General features: G+C 37.0%; 1 protein-coding gene and 1 long non-coding RNA gene across 5 annotated transcripts in view; one reads left to right on the top strand and one right to left on the bottom strand.

The window, feature by feature from the left end:
* The window catches only part of BICC1 (BicC family RNA binding protein 1), a 102144-nt gene that overhangs the window by 56988 nt on the left and 17667 nt on the right, over nucleotides 1–27489 (top strand). For all 3 annotated transcript variants that reach the window (XM_048069364.2, XM_013174080.3, XM_013174073.3), the window contains 7 exons: nucleotides 17346–17425; nucleotides 18819–18977; nucleotides 20000–20053; nucleotides 21033–21227; nucleotides 22141–22392; nucleotides 26099–26230; nucleotides 27097–27283. In XM_048069364.2, the coding sequence (XP_047925321.1) occupies nucleotides 17346–17425; nucleotides 18819–18977; nucleotides 20000–20053; nucleotides 21033–21227; nucleotides 22141–22392; nucleotides 26099–26230; nucleotides 27097–27283 (1059 nt within the window). The remainder of the gene's footprint in view (nucleotides 1–17345; nucleotides 17426–18818; nucleotides 18978–19999; nucleotides 20054–21032; nucleotides 21228–22140; nucleotides 22393–26098; nucleotides 26231–27096; nucleotides 27284–27489) is intronic.
* Nucleotides 1173–22170, bottom strand: LOC106031671 (uncharacterized). Of its 2 annotated transcripts, none has more exons than XR_001204399.3 (3): nucleotides 22047–22170; nucleotides 21839–21945; nucleotides 1173–1312 (listed from the first exon to the last, which is right to left on the bottom strand). It is a non-coding gene; the product is annotated as an uncharacterized lncRNA (long non-coding RNA). The 2 variants fall into 2 exon arrangements; XR_007165376.2 differs by lacking the exon at nucleotides 1173–1312 and adding an exon at nucleotides 18355–18492.

Below are 27489 nucleotides of genomic sequence, written 5' to 3'. Positions count from 1 at the left end.
CAGAGTGACCCTGTTCCTGAAGTTGCAGAGAATGATAAAGCTGTGCTGGGTTGCACCTTCTTCAAGTACTTGGAAGTGCTCTTCCAAGGGAAGAACAGGAACCACTTCAGCCAGAAACAAAACGAGGGAGACAGAACTGTTTTCACAGCTGCCGAACAGCACGGTTGTGGTCTTATCTCTTGCTTTCTTGCATGCCTGACTGTGCCTCTGTGTCTCCACAGCTACCTGCCAGGCAGCTCAGCCCACCAGCCTGGTGCACCCTGTGCCAAATCCTCCTGCTGGAGAGGGAGGTCAAGGCTGCTGCTTTATTGATGCCTCTGCCCTTTTGTCACAGATTGGTCTTTAAAGCTGTTTAGTTCTGGTTCCCAAGGTATAAAATGTAGGCATGACTTCATACCAGTTCAGCAGAGGTTTTCTTAAAAATCTTGGCATTTAAATGCCTTTTCCTTGCTGGTCCCCATGATGACAGGCTTGGCCTATGCCAGCTCTGCTGTGGACTATGCATGCCGCAAAATTCCTGTGCAGCTTTTCTTGACCTCACTAAAAACATGTAAAAGGTTCGTTCTGATATGGAGTTGTCCAGCTGATAACTTTGTCTGTAAGTAGCTATTTAAAAAAAATTATAAGTTTTTTAAAACTCGTAACTTTATTTTTAAATAGTACGTATGAGAAGCAAATGAATTCCACAACGGTATGTTTCTACATACTGCAGGCCGTCATGTCAGGAGGTGAAGGATGCCCTGTAATGTTTCTTGCAAACAAGACTTCTTGAGGTGAAAAAATGATCACTTCTTGTACCTGCAATTATTTGATAAAATTACGTTTCAATCAGATGTGGTACATAACCTGGGAAATGATTTTTTTTAAAAAAACTTGTGCTTGACTGTTCTGTAGCAAAACTAATGCTATTTGGCATTTCCATGTAACTAAAAGTTAATTTGGTCCATGTGGCATCTGCTAGCTTGTAACTCAGATCATCTGAAGTGCTTAAAATTAGTTTCTGATTTGATTTTGCTCTGATATAAATCAAATAAGCACAACCAAAAGAAGTACGATTGCAAAAATACTTTAATAGTCTTCATCTTCTTGATAATTGTCATAATACAGAGTGATGGTCAGGTAATTCCTATCAATCATGTATAAATACATGCATATACAATTAGGGCTTCAGAATGCGTCTCTGGAAGATGCTGCAGTCATCAATCAGTTGTAATGCTGTAGCTGTAGGCTGTCTGCTTTTTTTAACTATTACCACTCATTAGTACATTTCTTCCTTTTTTGAAGGGATTATCCACAGTTTTTAGGATTTTTCCTGTAAGAGAAAATTAACTCTGAAGGTGTGAAACATCATTTGAAGCCCACAGTATGTTTTTGTTTTGTGTTTGAGCACATACTTGGATTTTGTTGGGAAAGCTTTGAGAAAGCAAGTGTTGTTTCACTTCTAGCTGTAACTCACTCCTGCTTCCATGTATTTAAACCGTAAGGGTTCAGAAGGTTCCAAAGTTAAGATGTTCTGGATCCAAATCTAATGTTATATTATGCAGATGTTTGACACTAATATGAAATTTATTGTAAGCCTAGTTAAAGATGCCAATTTAAAAAGATGGCTTATGCATTAGGCTTTGGTCAGTGAATGGCAATGATGTGCTAGGTTAGCAAACAAGATGCAAATTGTTATATTTTGATTTGGATCAAAAATGGCTTGAGTGGAAAAGGATAGGACCTGAAAACAGCTTTCAAGAGCATGGAGAAAATACTGCACACAGCAGAAATCAAGTTGAACGTGTCAGACCCTTAATCTTAAAAAAAAAAAAAAAAAAAAAAAAAAAAATTATATCCATGCCAGTTTTACTGTGGAGTCAGAGCACTACATTTATATACTCTGAAGGAATAATGTTTAATATACAATATTTCGTGCCTGAAAAAATTCCCCATGTTTTTAGTCTTTCCATTTCTGTACTACTCTCTATGTGTAGTTGCCATCCTGAGAGCAGTCTTCCCCGCAGAGAGCCAGTGCCTCAGTTGATGTTCAGGCTTTCCTGCTGCCTGTGGGAGTTGCAGGTAGGGCTGGCAGCCCAGTTCCCCTCTTCAAGCTTGTGTAACCCCTATAGACTCTCTAGAACCAAAATCTAATGAGTATCATCCATTTTCTGCAGATCTTATTTTATTATAAATTCATTTTTTTCAAATTGCTTTGGTTTCAAACATTCTTCACATTTTAGATTCTAAATATAGCCTAGGGCTGTGCCAAAGACCAAGTGCAAACACACAGAACCGTCATTGATAGAAACTCTCTTTAATGACTTCCTCTGGAAACTAATTTGAATCATATGATCTTTCTGGAATAAGCAATAGGAGGGAATATATGAAAAATAAGGACAGCATGGAATGGCTTTCTGACTTCTAAGCTTTTGATCTGAACAAACTTAACTTTGTATAAACTGTGCGAGTCATTTGGTTTCTTGGTTTTTGAGCAAGACTAACATTTCCTGTAAAAACAACTCAAATCCAAAGAGAGCAAAATTCAGGGCATAAATAGTGTTCTTGGGATAAATACTGTTTTTCCAGAGTTTTAGCAGTTAAGAAATAATTGTTTTGGTAAGTGTTTGTCATGTGCTCTGGTAGGCTGCAATTCTGGCTGTGTGGCTGCAACTGCAGCTGCTGAATTGGTGTGGTTCACCCAGGGAGACCCCTACAGCCTGCCAACACTGATTGACCACGGCTAGTTACTGAGGGCTGTTGGCTATGTGTACTCCCGAAATTAACTCACGGGAAGGGAAAAGGTAAATGATATCTTGGTAATGGGAGTAAAGCTGTGGGAATGGAAAAAGTTGGGGATGAAGTGGAACGAGAAGGGAGAGACACGGAAAGGAAATGGGAGGCTGATGGAGGCACTGAAGAGAGAGTCGGAGAGATGGAGGTGTGGGTCAGCAAATGAGTTGCAGGAAACATGAGGGCAGAGTGAGGCTTTTGAGAGAGCAGAATAATAGAGTAAATTATGCAAGTGGCATATAGAGAACAGGAAAACAGGTGGGAGGTGGAAAGAGGAAGATGAAGGGAAGGAAGGGATGAAAAATGGACGTTCTAAGTGGAGGGGAGGATTACAACCCAGTGTCCATTGGTGCTGACATGGGCTTCCAGTACACATCCTCATCTTGGAAATGAGGTCAGGTTCAACTCTGAAGTTTCTATGAGCAAAGTATCACGGAGAAAAGCTGGTAAACAGCACTGTATTGGTGCAGACTTTCAGTACTATCTTAAACTGCTGATTAGATATCTAGCATGTTGCTTTTCTCCTATCTAGTATCTTTATGCAGCTTTGGTGAAGATGTAGCTAGCTGACTACAATTTCAGTTTGTTAAAGATTTAGCAGATGTCTTGACTTACATCAAAACATATGTATGATTTAAAATATGGGGAACACAAAGCATGTTTCTAGTCTGAGGGAGCTGAGGATATTGGTGCTTTCTGCTAAAGATCGCAAAACAGAATTGGAATGTGTGCAAGTGAAATAAGACAGCAATTAAAAGGATTCAATTTGAGTGCAACTGTCATCCAGTTTATTAGATTTGTGTCCAGTGCAATGTCAAATAATGTAAACTGCTTGGGTTTGTAACACTGGAGGAGAATAATAGCTGATAAAATAATCTGAGAGAATATTGAGCTTCGAGAAAATGCAAGCTGTTATGTGGAACTTGCTTAAAATATTGCTGTGCCAAACTGTTCACATCGAGTTTTTTAGCAATAAATTTTTTGAATTATACTAAACTCTACATGTGCAAAATACATGCATGTGTATATTTCTTTTCCCCCTTTTCTATTATAATTGGAGTGAAAATTTGAGTGCTGTTAGCGTTAACTTTTCTGTTTGTGGGTACAGGCGCTTGGAGAACTATAAACATGAGTGACATGCATATAAATATACATTTGGTCACTTCAAGGAAATCCAAACTTTCAAAATGTGTGCACTTCCTAGGACAAAAAAAAATCAAAAATGTTTAGGTGCAGTGTATGTTATTCTCTTCTCTGCTTCTAAGAAATTTGCCTAAAACCCAGGGAGATCAGGTGGCGTCCTATCCTTAAAGTGATTGATACGTAGCACCTTGCCTTCCGCTAAATTTTCTGACATGCTGCCCTGTACTGGTCAGTGTTTTCAGTGACCGTTAATTGATGGAATAGGATGCATTTATCAAGATGTGCAAATGGCATCAAGACAACAGAATACTATTGACATTCAAAGGCAGAGTACATACTTTGAAAATAAAAGTAGGAAGAGTTTAGAAAATATTCTTGTGTATATTTTAAAAAGTAATAATAAATGTTATGTAGGAATAGGAGAGGTCATTTGTTATCAGCATCTGCTTAGTACAGGATTAGAAGCAAACATTTCTGTCGTAGAAGAGATTTCTGTTGGATTTTACAGAGGAAAAGCTAAGAGATGTTTTTTTTGGCATAATTTTTGCTCCTTCCTCTTCTGCAATTTTAGTTCAACTTGAATCACAGTCAGCTCAAAATGAGTGCTTGGTAAGTTGTGTTTGAGTACTTAAATTTAGGTTCCTAAATGTGTATCTGAAAGTGGTGTCCTTTGCTGCTCTGCTCTCATCTGCTGGTAGGGAAAAGGAGTGAGCACTGAGCTGGGGCTGGAGAGAGCGTTCCTTGCAGGTGGGGATTCTCCATGATATTTTGGCATTTATTAGTTTCCTTCACATTTTATTTCGCATCCCCAGCAACGTATGGTTGCTACCTCAGTGTCACAACTAGTGTGCTGCCATTAACAGTGCCTCAATGCTTATAAACGAGCAGAGAATGTTCTGCTGTCCTGGCTGTGGGTGTCAGGGTACCCAAATTTGCTGTGTTAGTCCAACCAAGGCGGTTACGTGCAGCTGTCCAGCAGTGCCTCCCCTGGCCTTTTGTGGCCTTTGGAGGTGCAGAAAAGGTCAGGTGCAGAGCACAAGTTTGGAGATCTGTGCCTCACCTAAGGAAGGTGGGACTGCAGAGCTGAATGAATTAACTGGGACTTCTGGGAGATGCAGAATTTTGTGTTTTGTCACTGAGAAGTTTCATTTTGAAAAGGTTTTGAAGTTTCAAATCTTCTCTTCCTGCTATTGTATTGAGCTCATTCTCATTGCTTTCTGACCTTCTTCATTTTATTTTTTTAGCGGGAGGGTAGAAGTCTACCTGAATAGCAAGGTACATAAGAATGTAACTAATTAAAATATAGACATTATCTTGTGCTCAGCATTGGCATTCAGGAATTGCAACCCAACCAAGGCAGCTTGCTGGTGCTAGGTCATAGTTTAGAGCTTCTCTCAAGCAGCATCTTTGACTTGTAAGTCCTTTGCTTGCAGATGACTTTGACTCCTTCGCCTGGTGGTAGCAGTAAACAAAAACAATTTTGGCTGAATTTTGTTAGAGTAAAACAATTTGAAAGCAGCTTCTTGAATATGGCATAACTTCATTATTGGTTGAATTCTCAATGTTTACTCTTTGAATTTGACTATACTTGAGAGCTAGAATTTTGACTTTGACTTTTCTGCATTGAATGGAAAACTTGTCTTCTCCCACAAATATTTAGACAGCTAAACTGTAGGGACGATTTCCAGCTGTTTTATGTTGTTTGTCCACAGCTGTTGCTCTGTGTTTTCCTAGCTTGAATTGACTGGACAGATTTGTAGGGGATGCTAGAAAGGGGTTTTAATTTTTTTTCCTGCTGTAGACAAACAATTAGTGGAAAACTAATGCTGGAAGGTTTTTACTTTAAATGGGGAATGCAGAAGGTGGAGAAAAAAAAAGACTGAGTTTCTCAAGATCTCAGATGAAACAGCTGCTGCCCCCACCTGTTCTCTACCTGAAGGCCCAAATTTCTTATAGTTCACTATTTTCTACTCAGAATTTGCCAGGAGTGACAGTATCTGTGTATTTTGTCATCTGAAACGTGCATGCATGCACACAAAATATCCGCTCCCTCTTCCTTGGGGATTGCTGTCATCAGGCTGAGAGAAGAAGCTAGATAAGTTCTGCTCTTTTCTGTCTTTATGATGTTTGGCTTGTGAGTACATTGAGGGAAAGGATCTTAGTAGTTTCAATAGCTCTCCAAGTACTCACCTTACATACTCACTGCCTGCCAAGCTTCCTAAATTAACCGATAGGCTACCTGCTGAACAGCAGTTTAACTATGGTTCCTCTTAACACAGCTTTGTAAATGGGTAAATATTTTCCTGAATGTGTTGCTAAGGCTATCAGTACATAATTGACTTAAAGATTTAAAGCAAGTCTCTTGCTGACACTGTGTTTATTGTTTGGAATGCCAGATTAATTACAGCATGTATTGCAGGCTCTGTGTTATGAGCTGCATCTGCTTTTTGTTAACTTTCTCCATAAATGAGAAACTGTCAGTGCAAACTGTTTCTCATATTTTGAAGAAAAATCCTCAAACCCTGTAATTGTGTACTTTAAAAATTAAAGAGCAGTTGTGTTTAGATCACAAGTTCGTTTATTTCTTTTGTTTCTGGAGGAGCTGACCCAGGCATAAATGACTCCTCCCTGTTTTGCAATAAATAAATGAACAGAAGAGACTGTCCCAGGCCAGGCGAAACATGGCCACGGGAGTTCATGTCAGTTCTCTTCGATCAGAGCAGTTTGACACTCACAAATCCACAGCATCCCCTGAGCCAGCAGCTGGCAGCACATAGTTCATTTACTGGAGCTATTTATGCAAGCCTCCAGCTTGCTGCCACTTCAGAAAGCAGACAGATCGATTAATGCTCCCCCCTTTGTGTGCAGTGTAGGTGACAACTGAGAAACCTTTTAAAGAAAATCACATTTGCTGGAGTCTTTTATCTTGTTTGTGGTGAAATTGTTGGGTTTCCGTGCTCACTGCTTATCCTCTATCTAGTACTGCTTCTACACAAAAATGTGAGATGAACTAGCATTATTGGCTCAGAGAAACATACAGTACTTTCTGGTCACATTTATAAATGATCTACGAAAACAAACTCTAAGCAGTGAGCAAGGCAACAGGTGGGAATGTTTGTTTCCTTTTTTTTAAAAAAGGAAGCCCAAGAACTTTAGGTAATTCTACAGAGAAGTTATTTGAACTGTGGTCATTTCTGTAAGAAGAGTAGGAACAAAGTTTTAGGCTTTTCTGTTTTTGCTCAGGGCTTGCTGTGTGTTGTGGTGCAGAACAGCAACTTGCTTATACTTGGGCAGATAAGGCAGAGCCAAAATACAAGCACAGTTGTGTTGTGAAGGGAATTATCAAGGGCCTCAATGTCCAGTAAGGGCGCTTGGCAGTAACTGTGGTAAAACTAAAAATTTCAAGCCCTGGAATGTGGTAATACGAACTCATATTATTGTAATTAAATTACTCGGGGATACAAAATTGTCACAATCTTTCAGCTGAAATTGGCATTAGCTTATGTGTTGTTCTTGGATTTATTTTTTTTAGGACTTTCTTGCCCTTAGCAGGTACCTGGCAAAGTGCTCTATACTGTGTGTACTTGTAAACCAGAGTCTGACTGGTCTTCTCTGTGGCCCCATCGTTCTATTTGAACTCAGATTTGGGGCACGCAGAGATAAGAGTGAATTTGCTGAATTTGACATTGCATAGGTGCAGGAGATAAATTTATCAGAGGTGAGTTTTATAATTGGGCTAATGCTGGAGACAGGTGGACAGAAGAGATGCAGAGCAAGTTCATTGGAACAGCTCAGGTCTGGTTGGCTGATTTAAAAGCTAAGACTTGACATCTGCCTCAGGTAATTTTTTTTTTTAAGCAAAGCCTGGAAAAATTACCCTCAGAGAAACAGCATAAGCAGTGTGTTGTTTACTTGCTATGAACTCCTTGTTAAACAGAAGAAATTTCAGGGAGGTCATTGGTCTTCAGAATATGAAGGTTCACTTCCCATATCAGGGGTACCCTGCCTGTCATTTTGCAGAAAATTTAGTATCTATAAATAAGAATTACTTTCTAATGCAAGATTTTCAACTGTTACAGTGCCACACAAATATTACTGTGCTAAAAACAAAGAAATGGCAGATAATTATGAGATGAGAATGTGTAATTTGCCATTTATGTTAAAAATTCTCTGTATAAAAGCATCCTGAAGCTTTCAAAAGTCAGAAATAATTGCCACTAAATTACTTTTCTTTCCTGATAAGACCCATCATAGGTGGCTTTAGGGGAAGCAGTGTTTCCACCTTCCTTCTGTCTAATTTAATCTTTTTTTCTTTGTGGAGATTAGAGCCTGCATAGCAGTAATTCGTGGAAGAACGTCTCCAGCTATTATATTATCACGTTGGCTTTAAAATAAAAGCACCCAGTGATTTTAAAATACATATTTTAAAAAGTCATAACTATTTTTGAGTCAAATTTTATATGCTATAACATTACCATAATTTTAAAATACATATTGATATTACATTTCAAATTTCAAACTCAATATTTAAAAATGTAATATGTAGCAATAACTTAACTTTGCGCATTGGAAATAAAATGATTGCCACCTTACAATTTTGTAAAAGGATTAAGGAGGTTTTTCTTCCTTAGCATATAGATAGATTGTAAGCAATGTAATTTGTATCTGATAGGTGAGTAGATGAAATTTGGGCACCGAACGTGTTCTGTTTGAACTTGAGTTTGTTTTTATGAATCTACTAAAATGTCAAGTCAGTATTAGACAGTGGACTGTTAGACTGGAGCTTTGGGTTGTCAGGGATATAAGAACCCCCCTGCACTGTGCTGCTGCTATTCTGCATTGTGCATGCTCTGTGCATCGATGCAGTGTAGGCAGGTGATATTAATACAACACACACTAGGGTTTATGAGCAATAAACTGCTGACATTTTTTTAAAAACAGTCACTTTTCTCCCCTATAATAAAATTTACTTAAATACTGTCTCCAGCATTAGCTCATCAGGACACGTCTCTATTCTCCTGCACTCACAGAGGCTGTTTGCTGACCCCACTGGAGTGCCCTGCTCCTCTGTGGGATGCTGCATCTTGTCACTGTACTTCAGGTTGCTACTGGGCAGCTGGTGGAGTGCTCCGCGTCATGCGTTTATCTGTGTTTGGGTTGGGGTGAGAGGTTGGGGTACTCTTTGAAAGGCCAGCACGCTCATAATGCATGACCTGACTGCCTTGCTGCAGCTTGAAATATGAATCATTTCCATGTACTTCTTGTAGCTGCTGCTACCTAGCTCTCAAGAAAATTGTTCAAATGTTTTTTTTGTGTTGGACTTGGCATTGCTCTCATTAAGGAGAGGGTGGGAAGATCCTTACAATGTTCTGCAGAAACGCAGATGAAAAGAACTTTTAAATAACTTAAACCTGGAAAGGGAGACTTGTGCTTTTTGCACTGTCGAAATATCATACTAACAGAAGTGATAGAGTATTTGTAATAGTAACCAAAAATAGTACCTTTAACTATCTTTGGCTTTAGTCACTAAGTGCCCCATGCAGTGTCAAGAACCAGCTCATTCCATCTTTCTGATACACTTTTATTTTATGTGGATTCTCAAAGGAGAGTTCTGTTTGTCCTGTTCACGCAGGTGTAACCAGTGCAGTATTCTTTGCTGGAAGGCTGGCTGCATCCTCCTGTTCCAACCACAAAATTAATGCTAATGCTGTATCCCAACAGTTGTGTAAGACAGAAATTGCATACTGGAATGCAGTCAGCTAGAGCATAAGGCATTAAAAGGAGCAGCATTAACCAGCAGGCATAAAGATGCAAAGTAAACGTAGTTGGATTTGGATGTGGGAGAATTTGCAAAGCAGGTTGAGTCTGAGGCTAGCATTTAGGCTGACAAGTCAGGTGTTACAATGTTTTTCCCTTTTTATTTAGCAAAGCATGGCCAGGATTACTGTTTTTTGCAAGTATGTGTGTATAAAATCTAAAATGATTTCCAGGCTTATACATCAGAATTATTACCTTGAATTTGACCATATGTGCAGTGGAAATATAATGGTGGTGTCTTTCATAGTATTAAATTTAAGAGATGACTTAAATTCCTAATTTTTTTCCTCCCTTTATTTCTTATTTTCTTTCCCAAGCATTGTGGGTCTGCATTTGTGCTTTGAGATACAATGGCAACAGACATTTAAGTAATGAGCCATGACTTCATTGGTTCCATGCTGAAAAAATAAGGCATAACAGACTTGTGTCCTGCTGAGAGACTGCCTTGCTTGGGCTGGCTTTTTAGGGGAAAGGCTGAAGAACAACTAACTGTCCAAGAAGTAGCAGTATTGATGGCCTGGGCTGAATGCATTTACAAAATGTCCCTAAAAATGATGTTTAGAAAAAGTAAAATAAGGAATTTAATGGTAAGAAAAGTGCTCGGAGATGAAAATTGTGTGTCTGAAATGGAACTCTCCAGGTGACTACAATTAATTCATTCTCATTTCTTCTTTTCAGGTCTTCTTCTCCACCTTGGCCTTCCCCTTCTCCCTTCAAATCCAGTCACTTTTCTGTTTAATTTGTCATATGTTCTGTTACCTGTCCCTTGTCTTGCCTCTTTGCTTGTGCTTTAAGAGAAGTCTTTTCAACTTCATTTCCTCTGTCACTGGATCCGAATCCAGTCATCAATAGGTTTTCTCCAAAAATAATAAATTGTACAGGTAATCTTTTTTAAGCTTATCTGATATTTCTGGCTGATTGTCACTTAATTCTAGGTTTTCTGAACTTTAACTTCTGGTTTTCTGTGGTGACATTTCAAGGCTGCTAGGAGATCTGAATGTAGGATTCAGCTATGATTTCATGCAGTAGTGCACCTGATTTTGTTTTTTCTTTTTATTTGTAATGTTGCATCAAACAGCTTTTATTTGAAGTAGCCTGCTAGAGTTTTTAAAGTTCTCTTTTAAACTACCGTATATAATGCATATTATGAAATCTGATAAACAAGATGTCCTCACCTCTACCAGAAGTTGCACAGTGTTTCTTCAATTCTTTGTTTGGAGGGGGGCGAGGGGGTGTCATGTCAGGGTTGCTTTACCCAGTCCCTGCTTCAAGAATCTGCAGTCAGGTGGACCCACCCATGTGTATATGTGTATCTATGTATTTTTATAAATGCTGGAGAGAAGTAAGGAGGGGATAGTAGACTTCACCATCATACAGTTGTTATAGTGCAGGACTGACAAGTAATGCTCTGATATCTAGTGCTCTTCAGGTGATTAAACAACCATAACTGAAATGCTAAAGCTGTGGCAGCAGCAGTGCCACAAATATTCAGTTTTTGTTCACTTTCCTTGTCATACTCCAAGTAGAACAGAAATTCCAAAGAAGGTTTGGAGTTAAATGCTAGGAAGAGGGAAAGTTAAGAGTCAAGAAGATCTGAGAAGAAAAAGCTTTTCAAATGCATGCATTCATATAGGCATTGGTTCTAGCTCTTCACAAGGACATTTCATAATCAGCTGTTCCTCCACAACAAATAGATCCCCCGGAATGCCCAGAGCCTCAGGCTGTGTCTGCTCTAAAGACACTGTTAATTGCTTGCAGCCCATGTTGAGTTTTGTGGTGCTTTGGCTGGGCTTTTGATGATGCCCAGTTAGCCAGCTGAAATCTTTTTCAGATATGACAACGCTGCAGTCTGACTTAAACTACAGGGGGGGAAAACAAACTAAACCAGAAGAAGCCCAACCTCGTGGCATTAAGTGATACATCTGAGGGTACAGGGAATTCTGCACTAGGCAATGACCTCTGCATTCTCCCTCAGTGTATCAGTAGCTTTATTTCTTCTGTGGTTTAGATACCAGGAGGTAAGTGAATGCACTGGAAGTGTGAGAAATCTTCTAAACTGATCAGCCAACAGCAAGAAGTGCCCAAATGACAAATTTCCTTTCTCACTCCATTGAATTCATTTGCATATGCCCTTAATCACGAGCATTTGCTGCATGCTTTTTGCCTTAATGCTTCTCTCCATGGGAATAGATTGAGCCTGTTTCAAGTCTATTTTAGCTATTGACATCAATCTATCTTGTTCAGTCAGTGACCATCCACTCTAACAACTGTATACACAGTATTTCCTAATTTATTTAAAAGCATTAAATAAATATTTTTCAATTTAAGTATCCTTTTTTCTGTATTAATAGTAAGTTCTACTTGACTTTTTTTGATTTAATTCCGTGGTTTATAGACCTGTTTCATCTTGTTGTAGTGTAAATAAGGTGCTCTTCCTTTTGAGAACACATCAACTTTCATATGTTCATTTGACTTTCTCTTTTTTTCCCTTCATATAGTTTGAATTTTTGCTAGTACGTTCTGGACTGCTACTTTCATAACTTCTTAAAAATGCCAGGTCTCTTTTGTCTGTATTTTTTTCTTCAAATGGCTCAGATTCAGTAATGCATATGGGCTATTCAGATCCTAATCAGCTGCTTACTGTGAATGACTGTCATCTGCCCTCCTGTTGCCCAGTTGCCTAGCTAATTTTAGAATAGTGGAGTTTCTGTAACTTAAGTCTGTTCATCCTGTAAACAAGCTAGATGCATAGTTGTGGTCTGAAGAGCTTGCCCGTTAAACGTAATGTCTGATTTACAGTAGAGGCCTGCAAGTTAAATGTCTAATTATTTGAAATACTTCTTGCCTGGCAGAAGTTACTGTAGATGCGCTTGCACTGGCACAAACGTGTTTTGGCTTGGAGGAATTTTACTTTGTTTACAGAAATGCTGCACACAATAGTAGCAAAAAAGCTGGAGGCTTGCTGGTGTAGCTGTGGACAGAGGAGCTGGAAACTCTGCCAAAGTGTGGAGTGAGGAATTTGAGGAGAGGAGCAATAAAAGGCCACTTCAAGGCAGGAGTCTGGCAAAATGAAGACTGTTGAGAAAAACTTCCAGCATTTTCTGTTGTGCAACTTCAGCTTTCTATTTTATATAAACATTCCCCCAATCTTGAAGGAAACAAATCTGTTAAAATAAAATGCCTTTTCCATTCTTAGGAAAGATACTGTATGTCAAAATACATTACAAGATAAATTACCATAGAGCAATTTTTCACATTTTGCAAGACATTAAAGGGTTTTTTATAAGTCAAAATCTTTTCCAGTTATGATAGTACACAGTGTATTTAAGTATTAGAGCTTTGCATGTTTTCAGCATGCAGATTGCTTCATAAGCCTTTGTGCTATGTGACAAATAGTTCGTAAAGATTCAGCGCCTCATTCCTTTTTTCATATTTTCATAGTAAGCATCTGTTCTTTGCTGTAATTATACATATATTTAAAGCATACTTCCAGTCAAGAGAGTTGATAAATATGGGATTAAGATTTGATATGTTCAAAAGTGTTTTGGGAGGGGGAGGTAGGTGTACAAAACCCGTGTTATCCTGAAGCCTCAAGATAGAATAGGCCATGGCATCTTAATGACTGGATCCAGTTGTCATCTGGACAAAAATGGCCTTGTTATGTCCCAGTGTCACCAGAGACAGCTCTGTTGGAAGCAGTCAACCTGCTCCTTGTGAAGAAGTGGTCTCTGGCAGGCTAAGACCACGTGCACCTGCTGTAGTGAATCAGCTAAGTCTAGATACTGGCAGGAGGGTGATTTTTATGCTCATCTGTCCTGACTGTATTATAGATATGTTACACCTGCTCTACTTTTTTGCCTGACAATCGTCTTCACACTTCAAACAGTACCAATTATCTTATTTTGGGCTTTGTCTAATGAGAATGCATTGCAATGTTTGTACCCTGCAGGTATTTCAAATGTTAAGTGTATAGCTTTATCCAACAATTTTTTTTTGTCTCAGTAAAGGTAAGATAGTAATATTTTAATGAACTTTAAAATGTTAACCGTAAATGCATGAAATAAATAGTTGCACGTTAGAAAATAGGTGGCATAGAAAAGTTTTGTGTTCAGCCTCAGCTTATGTAAACACAATAGCGAAGGGGTGTCACTTGCCATATGCAGTTACTGACCAACACTAAGTTTATGGAGCTAAAAAGCAGAAACTGTTTGGAACAAAGATTTTTAAGGTATTTGGCTCTGTATTGATGGCAACAGCTTCAGGAAATATTTAAGAAGCCCAAATCAATAGTTTAATTACTCCCCTGTATTGATGCATAAAAAAACATAGCATGCTATTTTATTCTACTAGGCATTTTATTCTGCTCAGTGAAAACAATTCATGGATACTATGTAGTTTCAGGCTTTTGCAGCAAATAGTCTGGACTAACCAAAAAGCTGAAATTTCAGGTAAATGCTGATTCCATTAGTGACAGATTTTCTCTGTTGGCAGACATTTAAGGTCAAACGCAGCCTGGTCTGTACTGTGTACCTGGGCTTGCAGGAAGCCAAGGAGAAACTTGCCTTTTGATTACACTCTGGTAAACCTGCTATAGTGTTTAAAAACAGAAATAGAAAGTCTTTTAGTTTGAAAGTGTACCATTTAGCCAGGGGGAAAAAAAAAAAGGGAAAAAAAAAACACCTTCTCTAGCTTGTTTGTAATGGTTTGACAAGCGAGTATTTAGGCTTTGACTCAAAAAATGATTGTAATGATAGAGTGACTTGATTGCATGTAGGTACCTTCCCTGGAAGGAAATACTGTTCTTTAGTCTCAGTGGGGAAAAAAAGGTAGAAGAAGAAACATGGAATATAAGTGAAAAACATGACAGAAACCAGGTACACATTTGGGAGGCTGAAACTGATGAATCATTAGAGCAGACAGTTTTCCATATTTCCATGTTTTGTAGAGGAACTGCAAAGTAAACAATTTAAGTGATTCCCTGGAGAGGTGTATTTAAGAAATTTAAATGTCTGTAATATACAGAAAATGATGCTAATCTAACCTAATTGCCCCTCTGAACTTTTAAGCAATTCCTGAATTAGTGATCTGTTTCTGTGCGCCAGTTCAGTATCACATGGGTATCTGTTGGTTTGCCTGGAGGCCGTGCATCATTTCAGTGCACACTCAACTCCTGCAAAGCCAATTCAAAAATGTGTTTGTTGAAAGTTAGGGGTTTTTTGTTTGTTGTTTTTTTTAATGCAAGATTTCGATTGAGATGTCATATCAAAACTGTGTTTCCTTGAAGGAAAGACTGAGCAAGCCTCGAAGGAGGAATTTTGGTAACTTAAAAACAAGTTGCTTCATATCCATTACCAACCACTGTGTCATTGAGAAGTTGTCAAGTAAGGAGAGGGTATTTAAGACCAATTTTGAAAGACTTCTTAGCATATCTTGGAATTGTCACTGGCATCAGTGGGTTTTTTGTTTTTAAAATGAAGAATTGAGCTGTTTTTCCCCACTATAAAGAACAAAGAAAGATTAAGTGCAGCAGTACAGGATTATTTTTTTCTGAAGCTGGCAGTATTAACAAAAAAGGGGAGTCTGATATGTTTAAAAAAAAAAAAAAAGGCATCCTGAAATGTATTTTCACCCATGGATGAACAAACAGCATTACAGACTAGTAATACTTTTCTTTGGTACTAAGAACTATGGGATGCCAGATGTGATTCCAGATACTTGTCGTACTTGTGACCTAAATGTCTATTAAAATACAAGGCTTACAAATATTTGCAAATCAGCCTGAAGTGTTCTTCCTTTGGTTTTGTGTTTTTCCTGGTTGCCTCTAACGAGCATTTGGAGCATACATCGTGTGCTAGAATCTGCTTCTGGGAATTTCTGCCTGCAACATCCACTTCAAATATAATTCACAGCTTAAACACATTAGAACCACATGGCTTACTGTCAACTTAAAACAGAAAAGAAAAATTGCCCTTAAGACTATTTTTTTTTTTACTTCATTGTGAAAAGGCTGAAGCAGCAGATTTTCAGAGCTTCTGTTAGATTCTGTGCGCATACCATGTTTTAGCGACTGCAGTTTTTCTATTTCTAATAATAAATATACCTGCTTCTCAGAACTGAAAATACTGCACTTTTCTGACTTTCATGAGAATTGGCAGTGAATGTGCTGTTCCTTCAGTACTTCTGAATTTTTCATCTGAAAAATTTCTGAATATTTCTGAATTTCTGAATATTTCATCCCCAGCTGAATGTGTTCAAAACTTCCCAGTGGTAAAAGACTATTTTTTTATTGTTGGAACAGAAGAGTATCCAGGCATAGTTTAAACATACTCAGTTCTCAATTGAATACAACAGGTTTACAATTTAAAGTTGTATTATTTGGCATTTCTTTAGTAGTGAAATTAGTTCAGTTGCTGAGATGATGGGAAAGGCAGGTATGTTGTATTATGCTGTTTCCTCCTGCCATTGAAAATACGTACAAGTTAGAGATATTTACTTTTATGTGAGCTGTTTAGCATAATGAATTAATTCATCATTCATTAGCTAGACGAGAATTTCATTTTTTTGCTTACTTTTTTTTGGGAAAACAGTTGATCCCATCACAGGAGAAGAAGAAAATTTATTCCAGAATTAGGGCAAGAGAAACAGACCAGATACCACCTGCAGAATTGTATCTGTGTTTGAGACTGCTAGATTTGGTTGGAGTCTAATGTCTGATGTTTTGATAGTAATTTTACATTGTGGTACTTTATGCTTCTGGACACCAGATGGTGCTGCTGCACCAGCTAATGTGTGATTTTTCACACTTCGAGTGATTGATACTTGACTTAAGTGGAAGTCTACGTGTTAGCGCAACACGTTCTACTTTTTAAAGACAACGGTCTGAAAGATATAATGCAGACTGACTGGTGTTGTGGAACCACAATTTTACGTCTCACAGGGCTAAAACTTCTATCAGCTGGTGTTACTCTTGGATATTTAGCTTAATAGCAAATCTTAATATACATGACACTTCAGAGATTTGATTTATTATTTAATAGTACTGTTTAAATTTGATTTAATAAATTCAATTAGAAAGCTTCTGGCAGAGCACATTTTTTATTGCCAGTTAAGACTGCAGAGGATATTTCCAGAAATGAATTAAATAACGCAGTGATGCTTGAGGGTTGTTGGGGTTTTTGTTTTTTCCCCCTCTTAGATGTTGTCTCCATTAGAAGCTTAAGTGAGGCTGTCAAAATGCTCTTTGCTTGCCCTCTGTTACTACTTTTTGAGAAGACATGGTGGCTTAGCTACTTAACTGCATTGCGGATAATATTTTTAATACTGAGACTTGGACTTGACATTTCAGTTTTATTTATTTAAAGCTCGTTAGTGTATTTAATAAACTCATTTGGTAATCCTAACTGGGGATGAATGGATTGAAGAATGTTTGTTTTTTAGCTGAATCCCAAATGTTGATGGTATTATTTACCAACTAATTATAGTAAACGGGTGCAAATAGTTCTGGAAGATTTGAAAAGGCTTTGTTTTCAGACTGCTATTATTGAAACAGTGAGGGAAGTTTGACAGATTTTCTTGTATTTTTTTTTCCTCACAAGTATCTATTTCTTTTATAGATCCCCATATTAAAGTCTCTGGAAAAAAGGAAAATGTTAAAGAAGCTAAAGAGAAAATCATGTCTGTCCTGGACACAAAAGTAAGAAAAAAAAATTATTTAAAATTTGAGATCTTAACCCCCTAAATCTGTGGTGAAATTGATGTAGAAGAAGACTTAGAAGGCAGATGCCTTTGCACTTGGCCCAAAGAAAAGCCAAATGTTTAGGACCTGGTCAAGAGGCAGAAGGCATACCTCTGTGTCTGGGGAAGATGTGAAGATGGTGCTGTGTCTTGGGAGAACTTGCATGGTCCCTGCACTACTGCAGTGGGAGTGAGCAAGCAGCGGTAGTGGCTGAGTGACACACACCCAGGCTGGATTAGCCAGGGGAGGAAAATTAAAAATATAGAATACAGACAACTCTGAGAACTACTCATTCTAGAGACTCCTGGAAACTGGCATGTACTCAGGTTAAAAATGATGTGAGTTCATATGGTCTGTATTCCGCTGCAGGAAGCAGGAGCAAGCTAAACAACCCTTTTAATCCCCAAACTTCTCTGTAACGTTCCTGAAGACAAATGCTCCTTTTCAAAAGGAGGATTTTTCTGATCTCTCTTTCTAGTCACTGGCAATATTGTCTACTTCTGATATAAATGACTAGACATGTTTAAAAACAAAATAGTTTTATTAATAGACTTTAAAATGCTAGTTGTGCTTGAAATTTAATTTTAGGAGCACTTACATAGTTCTGTGTTAAATATTACAGTGATCGTCTACTTTAAAAAATCCAGACCAGAATATGAGATTTCTAATATTTGGCCAAGAGTCTTATATCAAATTTTTATTTCATGTAATGGCAAGTTTTTCAGGACAGTGTATGCAGCTTCTGCATAGTTGTATACCAGCTCTTTGGTACTCAAAACAGATTGCCAAAAGGAGCTCACCAGTGATAGGTGTGGGTTTTTTTGAGTAACTATTAAGTCTATTGTTAACAGTCAATGTTATTAAGAATAGCTGTAGACGCTATTTGTACACTTCAAAAATTGATGCACCAGAAAAATTTGGTGTGTCTTCTCAAGGGGGAAGAGAAGTTATTTTCAGGTCCTTTGGCTTTGTGATTTTTCCAAACTTGTCATCATATGATCCTTTCAGATCAGTGAGGCGTGTGACTGCAATTGAAACACCACAGGATTCAAACAAATTGGAGTAGATTGCAGAAGGACATTGAAGTCACTGTTCATAAAATCTGGGACATGTTTTAAAAGCTTTAGACACTATTTTTGAAGATGTACCTTAATTTCTATATTGGAAAGAAAATGTTAATGACTTAGCTTCTGACTCTGATCTATATTAAAAACATCTTACTTGAGTAGAAGCTAAGCCACTACAAAAGTGCTTGGAAATGCAATTTTCAATGTCGTTCTTGAAGCTACGTTATTATAAAATACTCAGGTTCTGCTCTTAATAAATCTAATCATGGGTGCTTGATTTCCAGAGCAATCGGGTAACCTTGAAGATGGATGTTTCGCATACAGAACATTCTCATGTGATAGGTAAAGGTGGCAATAATATTAAAAAGGTGATGGAGGAAACAGGATGCCATATCCATTTTCCAGACTCAAATAGGAATAATCAAGCAGAAAAAAGCAACCAAGTAAGAGTGTGTGTGTGTGTATATATATGTATATATATAGCTTTTATTTTTATAAAAACTGGTGTATATTAACTAATATATATATATATATTTAAACTTAATTAGAATGTAGTTGCTGAGAATATGAAACATCTTTTCTAAACTTCTTTTACTGGTTTGTTTTTATTTTGAGGGGAGAGGAGTGGTGAATTCATATTCAGGAAAGTAAGATTTACACTTACACTTTTTTTGGAAAGCATGGGACTTCCTAAATGAACAAAACTTGATCAATGGATGGGAACAATTTGTGGTGATTCATCAATCATTTTATTTTTTTTTAAACTGAAATTATTTTGAGAGTACAGAAATGAACAACTTAGTGTGAGCATCCTACTAGAGAAACAGTAGGAAAAGCCTTTGTAAATTTTTTTCCTCTTCAAATCTTGACTTATTTAGCACAATGTTTAATTTCTTGGTGCTTTTGGCTCATGATGTAACTTTTTTTGAACGCTAAAGTAGGTGGATAACTAGCAAAAACTGATGTTCCATTGTAATAGTTTAACTTTATTAGAATAAGTCATTGTACCTCATTTGGTCATCTTTTGTGAAGCTAATGTTAGAGAAAAGTTAACCTTCAAATCTTTCATCCTAGTATTTAGAATCCCTCTTGTGCATCCCAGTGGCTGCTCAGCAAAACCGTGGTTTCAAAAGATTCAAGAAAACACTATTTTGTTGACTATTTTGTTGAGTACTGAGCACATGCATACAATAGTAATTCTATTATTTGATCCAAATAGCTGTGTTGATTATTTGATAAATTTCTTCTAGTTGCTTAAGCTCATGTAACCTAAGATGCTACAATATTTATAGATAGGTTTCTTCTTTTTAACAGAATTAAATTTTCAGCTACCGTTCAGACAACACTTAGGATGTCACCAGATGTGATATGTTGATACTTAAAGAAAACATAGGTATTTGAATATATTTTCAAATGCCTCGCTTGAAAATGTGATGCAATATTTTCTATATCCTTACTTTTCCAGGTGTCTATTGCAGGACAGCCAGCTGGAGTGGAGTCCGCAAGAGTTAGAATTCGGGTAATAGCCTATTTCAGTATAACGTTCCTGTGAAAACACCTTAAAGGAAAATATTGCAGTAGAGGTTTGAGAACCCTAAGGTTGTCTAGCTCTATCCTCTGACAGCAGAAATGTGAGAACAAATGTGAGGATTTGTATGAGTAATATGCAAAAGGTATTACAAAAACTGATTCACATTCTGGCAAAATCTTTAACTAGCCCTAGGTGGACCTTGAACACAGAGTCTACAGTATAAGCAAGAAGTAAAGTATCCCATATTGTGTTTAAAATTGCATCTTGATTTACACTCTAGAGATGGTCTGTAGGAGCTCAGCCATCCTGTGTGAATCTGAGTTAAGAAAGGCAACTGCAACCTTTTTAATTTTAACAGTTTTCATGTAAGTAACTTGGTGGATTTTGATTCCTTTCTCCACTCACAGCACTTTTGTCTTCACTTTCTAGTTTTGATTGTATGTGTATTGTGGTATGGATACTAAGTCTATTAAATTGTTTTTTTTCACAATTATAGTCAGGTGTGCCACTTATACAACTTTGGTCTTGACAGTCATGAAAGAAGCCAATGGTATGCAGCTTTGTAGCTGACTTCAGAGCTCTAATTAATCCATGACAGTGAAAAAAGCTTCTCTATGAATGTTTACAAATATTGATGTGTGTAGACCCATATGGATAAATATGGGCAATGAACCTGACTTTATGACTGCTGCATAGTTGCAAAAGACTGTTATTTTGGATCAAACACAAAGACAAACTCCACCCAAAGCAAAAAACATGAGGGAAAAAAAAAAAAAAACAAAACTTGTTTCCTTGGAAAAGCAGTGCCTTTTTTGAACTCAAGATAAAGTTTTTACAAATGGACGCTGGGTAGAGTGTGTATTTTATCAATTTAATTATCACTGACTGATACATTATGATTCAGTAAGTTGTGTTAATTTCACTGAATATGACCTAGGTTTTCAATATTTTCTTTTTAATGTTCTAGGAGCTGCTTCCATTGGTACTCATGTTTGAATTGCCTATTGCTGGAATTCTGCAACCAATCCCAGATCCTAATTCTCCCACAATTCAGCATATATCTCAGACATATAATATTTCAGTTTCCTTTAAACAACGGTCTCGAATGTATGGTGCTACAGTCATTGTCAGAGGGTCACAAAACAACACTAGTGCTGTGAAGGTAATGTGTCTTCCTAAGCAAGCTGCTGTATTTTAGAAATACTCATAATTTAGATACTTAAGCAGTATATTAACATTATATCTTGCCTTATCTGTACATGTTATCATATAATCACTTCTAAAGTCTGAATACTATTTTTTAATTTTTTTTAAATTTAACTGGTGTTGGTAAAGTGTAAAAATGTGGAGGAAATAATTTTAAGTTTAGAATTTGACGTTGTGGTAAGCTTTTAATTTTTTTCTGTTGCTTACCTCTTCAGCTTTGCAGCAATTCTGAAATTAGTCCTAATCCTGCCAATGTCCATAAATAATAAAAACTTTATAAATAAAAATCCTCCACACTTCAATCTTTTCATTGTGCGGTCAAATACATAACCGTGAAACTCGCCATAGCAGTTAATCAAACTCGTCTTGCAAAACCAGGACTGGGAGATGTGAATTTAACATGCAAGTAAAGGAACTGCCATGAGGCTATTTATCATAATAAAATTAGTAAGTTTTTGTTAATGACTGCCAGTGTGACAGATTGGTACAGTCTCATGTGGGTATATCTCAGGCCCATAAGAATGCCTTAGACCAAAACTGAAAGGCAAACTTTGGAAGTGTACCTACCCAGTTATGTCTCAGTTGGCTTCCTTATTGCTGTTTGTGGGCACAGAAGTTCCACTGGGCTCAGGCAGTTTGTCCTCCTGTTTGCCTTTAATAATGGCAATTAAACTCTGCATTTTGTCATAAAACAGAAATAGTAGGTAAAGGTTAGTTCATATCTTACCCTGTTACAAATCAACCAGGTTTTTAAACAAAACGGAAGTTTCTTTACCTTGGATGTGAAGTGCATGATGGATAAGGAAACCATCTGATGAAGCATTGTTTTGTATGCCTGTTTAACCAGTCTCTTGCACTTACCCCTGCAGGAAGGAACAGCCATGCTTCTAGAACACCTAGCTGGGAGTCTGGCTTCTGCAATCCCTGTGAGCACACAACTAGACATTGCAGCACAGCATCATCTCTTTATGATGGGTCGAAATGGAAGTAACATCAAGCATATCATGCAGAGGACTGGTGCTCAGATCCACTTTCCTGACCCTAGTAACCCACAGAAGAAATCCACTGTCTACCTCCAGGGCACAATTGAGTCTGTCTGTCTTGCCAGACAGTATCTCATGGTAAGTAGTTTCTGTTAAACTTCCCTGTAAAAATGTTAAGTTCTGGGAAAAATATGCCACTTCCACATGTATTTATTGGTCCAATATAAATTAGTTTTGGAGGGGAGGGTTTATTACTCACATTGCAGAATGCTGAATTGATTGAATGCTCTAATTTTGTTAGTGTTTTGAGTGTGCGTAGTTATCCAAAATATTTGCAATCTGTCGTAGTATGCTTTGAATAAAGGTCTTGGCAATATAAGTGCAGCATGAGCCATTTAAATTTATGATATTTGATAACAATGTGCTCCAGAGTAGAAAGCAGATTTGGGAGGTGGGGAAGGGGGTTATTGTTGTTAGGTGCTGGGCTGTCTTTTGTTTTTGTCAGCTTGTCTTTTCCCTGTTTGTCAGGTAAGTAGGTCCCTTTGGAAGAGGCAGGGTTTCCTTACCTTCTGTGTGGGTGAGTTTTCAAGGAAAACAGAGAATTAGAGAAGATGTTTACTCACGCCACAGTCTTACACTCCTTCTAGTAACATAGCCTCAATACTATAAGCCCTTTTATAAAAATAACTTTGGTGATGAATATTATTATTATTTATAAAGCTTTTTGTTATATTGGCCTTTAATCTTAATAGGAGCTTTTTGGCATTGTTGTAGTACTAATGCATGTACATGTGTTTTTTTATATGGATATTTATGAGCAACACATGGGAAGATTGGACTCAAATCCAGTTTGAAGCTGGTATCAGGATAAACCATGATACCATCAAGTTCTAAAAGTCAACATCTCTATTGTGCTGCACAGTGCTTCACTGTATAGTGGAAAGCAAAAACGTGCCACCTTTCTCTTTGTACAGTTATAGTCATGGTTATTATATTCTGGGAGGATAGTGTCTATAAATACTAAAAGTCTTATTCTACGTATTTCTGTAATGATGTTTAAAGAGTGCTTTTATGTAGGTTTTATAAGTGGAAGGAAATGCAAACGAGCTATCCTGTAAATATCAAAATATATCTTTACTCTAGAAACTTTGAATTACACAAGAGCTGTTTTATGAAATATTGAAGTCTGAGTTGTTAATTGCAAATGCAGCAGAACAGCTCTGTGTCCCAAATCATGCTGACTATCACGCGTTAAGAAGTGTACTGACATAAGGACATGGATAAATTGAGATTTGGTCTGTTTCAACTCCCATGGATTACATGTTCAGAAACTGCTGTTGTTGTTTCCAGTTTTGTAGATAAATCAGACTTAATAATGGAATATGTATTTTCAAACAACAAAAATTTGAAAAGCTGAAGGAAGAAGCAACTAACCAGATAAAAGCTTATCTCCATTTCCTACCTTAGTAAAAGCAGTGAGTTGTTTTTTTCAGCTTCAGATAAAAACAAGAAAGACAGCTGTGCTAACTAGAGATAAATGGCTGCAATCACTCAGCTTCTTTTGAAGTATGTTTAGCTTGATTGTTTTCTTCTCTGGCATTGTTGGGTGGAATCAAATTTCTGTGTTTTAGAGCAATTTCCTGCAAGGTGTGACTGCATGCTGGCTTTTTCCCCACAGTCAGGTTTGTTACTGGCTCTTTCCAGGTGCTCTGATTCAGCCAGAGTAATAGCTGATGCTGTTTCACAGCAAGGCAGTAGAAATGTCCTGTGGAACTGAGTATGTGATTTAAAAATGAAATAAAAACTGGTTTGATCTTTACAGGTGTCCTATAAGTAACTATCTAGAAGCACCTGGACATTGATACCAAGAAAAGAAATGCCATAACCATTTTCTGAACTACTAAATTCACATTTTCATGTGATTCTGTAATTCTCATGAGGCTAATGTTAGAGGCAGAGCTGACAATATCAACAGGAAATGTAATACTGTGCATAGATAGCATTCCTTAGAGTATGACATATGTAATGTAGTAGCACTACTTTTTTAGAAGTTGCTTAGCAGTATGTCTAAACGGAAGCTTTAATATTAACTAGTAACTAATTTAATTGAGAAGGCTGTGTGGTGTATGAATTGTGAACATCTATCATCTCTGACAAGCATTACAAGTCTTAGTTTCTGAGCATAAGCATATTGCTTGCAGAGTTATATTCAGTATAGTATAGTGTTTACAGTAGTGATGAGAGCAAACTGGAGAAGGAAGAAAGAATGTGTAATGATTTTAAATGAAATACTTAAACAAGTGAGAGGGGTTTTGGTGAAGTGTTCTTGGTTTGTCTTCCCTTCATCCCAAACCCTTTGGTTTTCTCCTGTTTTGATAATCACTAAAAATATACCGAGACTTGCTTTTTGTTAGTTTCGCATATAATAATGCAGGCTGTACTATATTATGGAGGACGTTGACAAATCACTTTTGTTCACTCACATTCTATTGAAGAGCAATGCTTGTGTTTCTCTCAACATCATCATGCAGGTGCTCTAAACACACACGAACAAAACCGTAGTGCAAAAATCTATCCACTTATATGACATTCCAATTTCAAAGTTCTCACTTTCCTTTTTTTCTTGCTAACCTTTTAGTTGCATTCTCATTCAGCAGGCATTTGATGAAACCTTCTGATAATAGTTTCTGTAACTCTTTTATGAAATGAAAACATTTGGAAAATCCATGTATGAATTGCTCTCAGCAGTTCTGTTAAACTAAAGTCCTTTATTATTGGATTATTAATTTCAGTGTTTTAAAATAAACTCCATTTATAACTGTTTTTTCAGCTAAGTTCATTTACTGAAGTTAAGCTGTGTTTGTCAGTCTTCGTAAAGTCAAAATAATTAAGATATCTTGCCTTAATTTTGCTTAAGTTAAAATAACTTCAATTATTTAGGTTTGGAAAGTACTCTGTAGCTATAGGTGGTACTGTTGTGAAGGGCTATGTAAATATAAAATACTGAGCTAGTGATCTGAAGAATATACCAATTAGCTGCTTTTTGTTCTGAAAAAAAAAATGATAGAAACAGGAAACTGACTAAATATGACCACTTTCTAAAATGTACATTACTGTTTTTTCTGATGTGTGATATTTACTTTGTGTGTGAATCTAAATTCTCAAAGTTGGATTTGTCTTTCACTGTTACCCTCTGTTCTTATTTTATGAGCAATCTAATAATCCCAAGATATCCTGTGAAGGGCTGGGGTGGATTTTCTGTTCTCCTTTCCCCTCCCCTTCTTCGGTTGTGTTTTTGTTTTGGTAGAGATTTTTTTCTTGATTTTTTGGCAGGTTACTTACAATTTTACTGTTTGAAAGGTTTCAGAGTTGTCATCTATATCACTGGAAAATACTGATGTAGCTACAGAGGATGGGGGGAAAAGAAAGGTAAAAGTTGAGCTTTAGACAATAATGAGTTGCAGAAACCTTGTTTTATTACAAACTTAGTTTATTGTGGACTGTTTGAGTGCTACTATCTGTTCTTGACAATGTTTTATTCTGATTTGATATATAATAGTTGTTTCTGAATTTGAATCCTCCAGACACCTTTAATTTTGCATAGGTAGCTAGTGTGGGGGCACGTATGAGCTTACCGTGATGGTCAAAATCTTAGGGCAAGAATATACTGTTGTACCGTTGCAGGCAATGAGGTAGCTTTACTTAATTTCATCCATGCTTTTTATTCTGAACTTATAATACCATGATGTACATGTGTACAATCTATGTATTTTAATTTATTGCCAACATTAATGTGGAAGCAGTGTAGGTTATAAGTTTTATGAATTTTTGAATGTCTTTTCAGGGTTGCCTTCCTCTTGTGCTCATGTTTGATATGAAGGAAGAAATTGAAGTAGAACCACAGTTTATAACACAACTAATGGAGCAGTTAGATGTCTTCATAAGCATTAAGCCGAAGCCAAAGCAACCAAGCAAGGTTGGTGAGAAACTAATATATTATTTTTAGGCTTTCATGCCAGCTTTTCAGAGCTGATGAGTTGACATGTCTGCCCCTCCTCCCTGACTTAATGGATCATAAATGTGTAAGATGCATATATATATTTTCCACTTGAAATATCAATTGAAATGTTATAACAGTTCTCCTTTATGGCAGTTTGAATTTTTCGTTAAATATTTGACAATACAGAGATTAGTTTTTTTATGGAAGATACTGATAAACAACCAAAAAAATTATGGGGAGGCAAATTTGAAACACTTTTTTTATAGAAATATGCCTTCAATCACATCTTCTCTGCATAACTGTAGTGTTTGTTAGCAATCAATTTCAAAAAGAAAAAAAAATCTACTGTGAGAAAAACCTGTCTGCGTGAGAAGTTGGAAAAAAAAAAAAACGAACAACACAAGAAATAACCGCAAATTTATTAGAGGGATAGATATTCTTTGTAAAAATACTCAGATGAACATGAAGAGGAAACCCGCCCAGTTACCTGCATTGTTATCTGTCTGCCATAAAAGACAAATTTCCAAGTATTGACTGTTCCATTGTGTTAGTGGTTTAGTGTCTCTGTGTAGGGATATATAAAAATCAATACACAATACATGTACCAAAACAAATGGTTTTTTTTGGTAACTTAGTTTTTCAGGTGTTCCTTACTTTTTTTTTCCAGACAGCTAGAACTTTAATAGCTTTCATATAAACCCTTTTTGTCCGCTTTGATATATAGACTACTGATAAAAGAGAATACAAGCCTTTAATTATTGGCTCACCTCTCTAGATCTTGCTAGTCACTGGTTTTCCTTGTTTTTTTCTTTGGTTTGATTTGTTTTTTCTTCCCCCTACAGTCTGTGATTGTAAAAAGTGTTGAACGAAATGCCTTAAATATGTATGAGGCACGGAAATGTCTCCTGGGACTTGAAAGTAGTGGAGTCACCATACCATCAAATCCCTCTACTGTCTCATGCCCTGTTGGTCTTTCCTGTCCTGGTTTGGATATCCTGTCCTCAGCAGGACTAGGACTCACTGGACTTGGTATGTATTTTATTTTTATGTATATGTTTACATGTGTGTATATATACCTATATACACATTTACGTGTGTACATATATGTACACGTGCACACATTTGAAACTTAATTCACGTGCACTTTAAAAATATACATATTTAGTTTTTGTGCAAAACCCAGATGTGTTTTTGCATAAGGACTTGTGTTAAAGCATTAGATTATTCCAAAAGCA

This window comes from Anser cygnoides, chromosome 7 (assembly GCF_040182565.1).
Source record: "Anser cygnoides isolate HZ-2024a breed goose chromosome 7, Taihu_goose_T2T_genome, whole genome shotgun sequence".
NCBI lineage: Eukaryota > Metazoa > Chordata > Aves > Anseriformes > Anatidae > Anser > Anser cygnoides.
The sequence above is the reverse complement of the archived record's forward strand: the minus strand, read 5'-3'. Positions and strand labels throughout refer to the sequence as shown.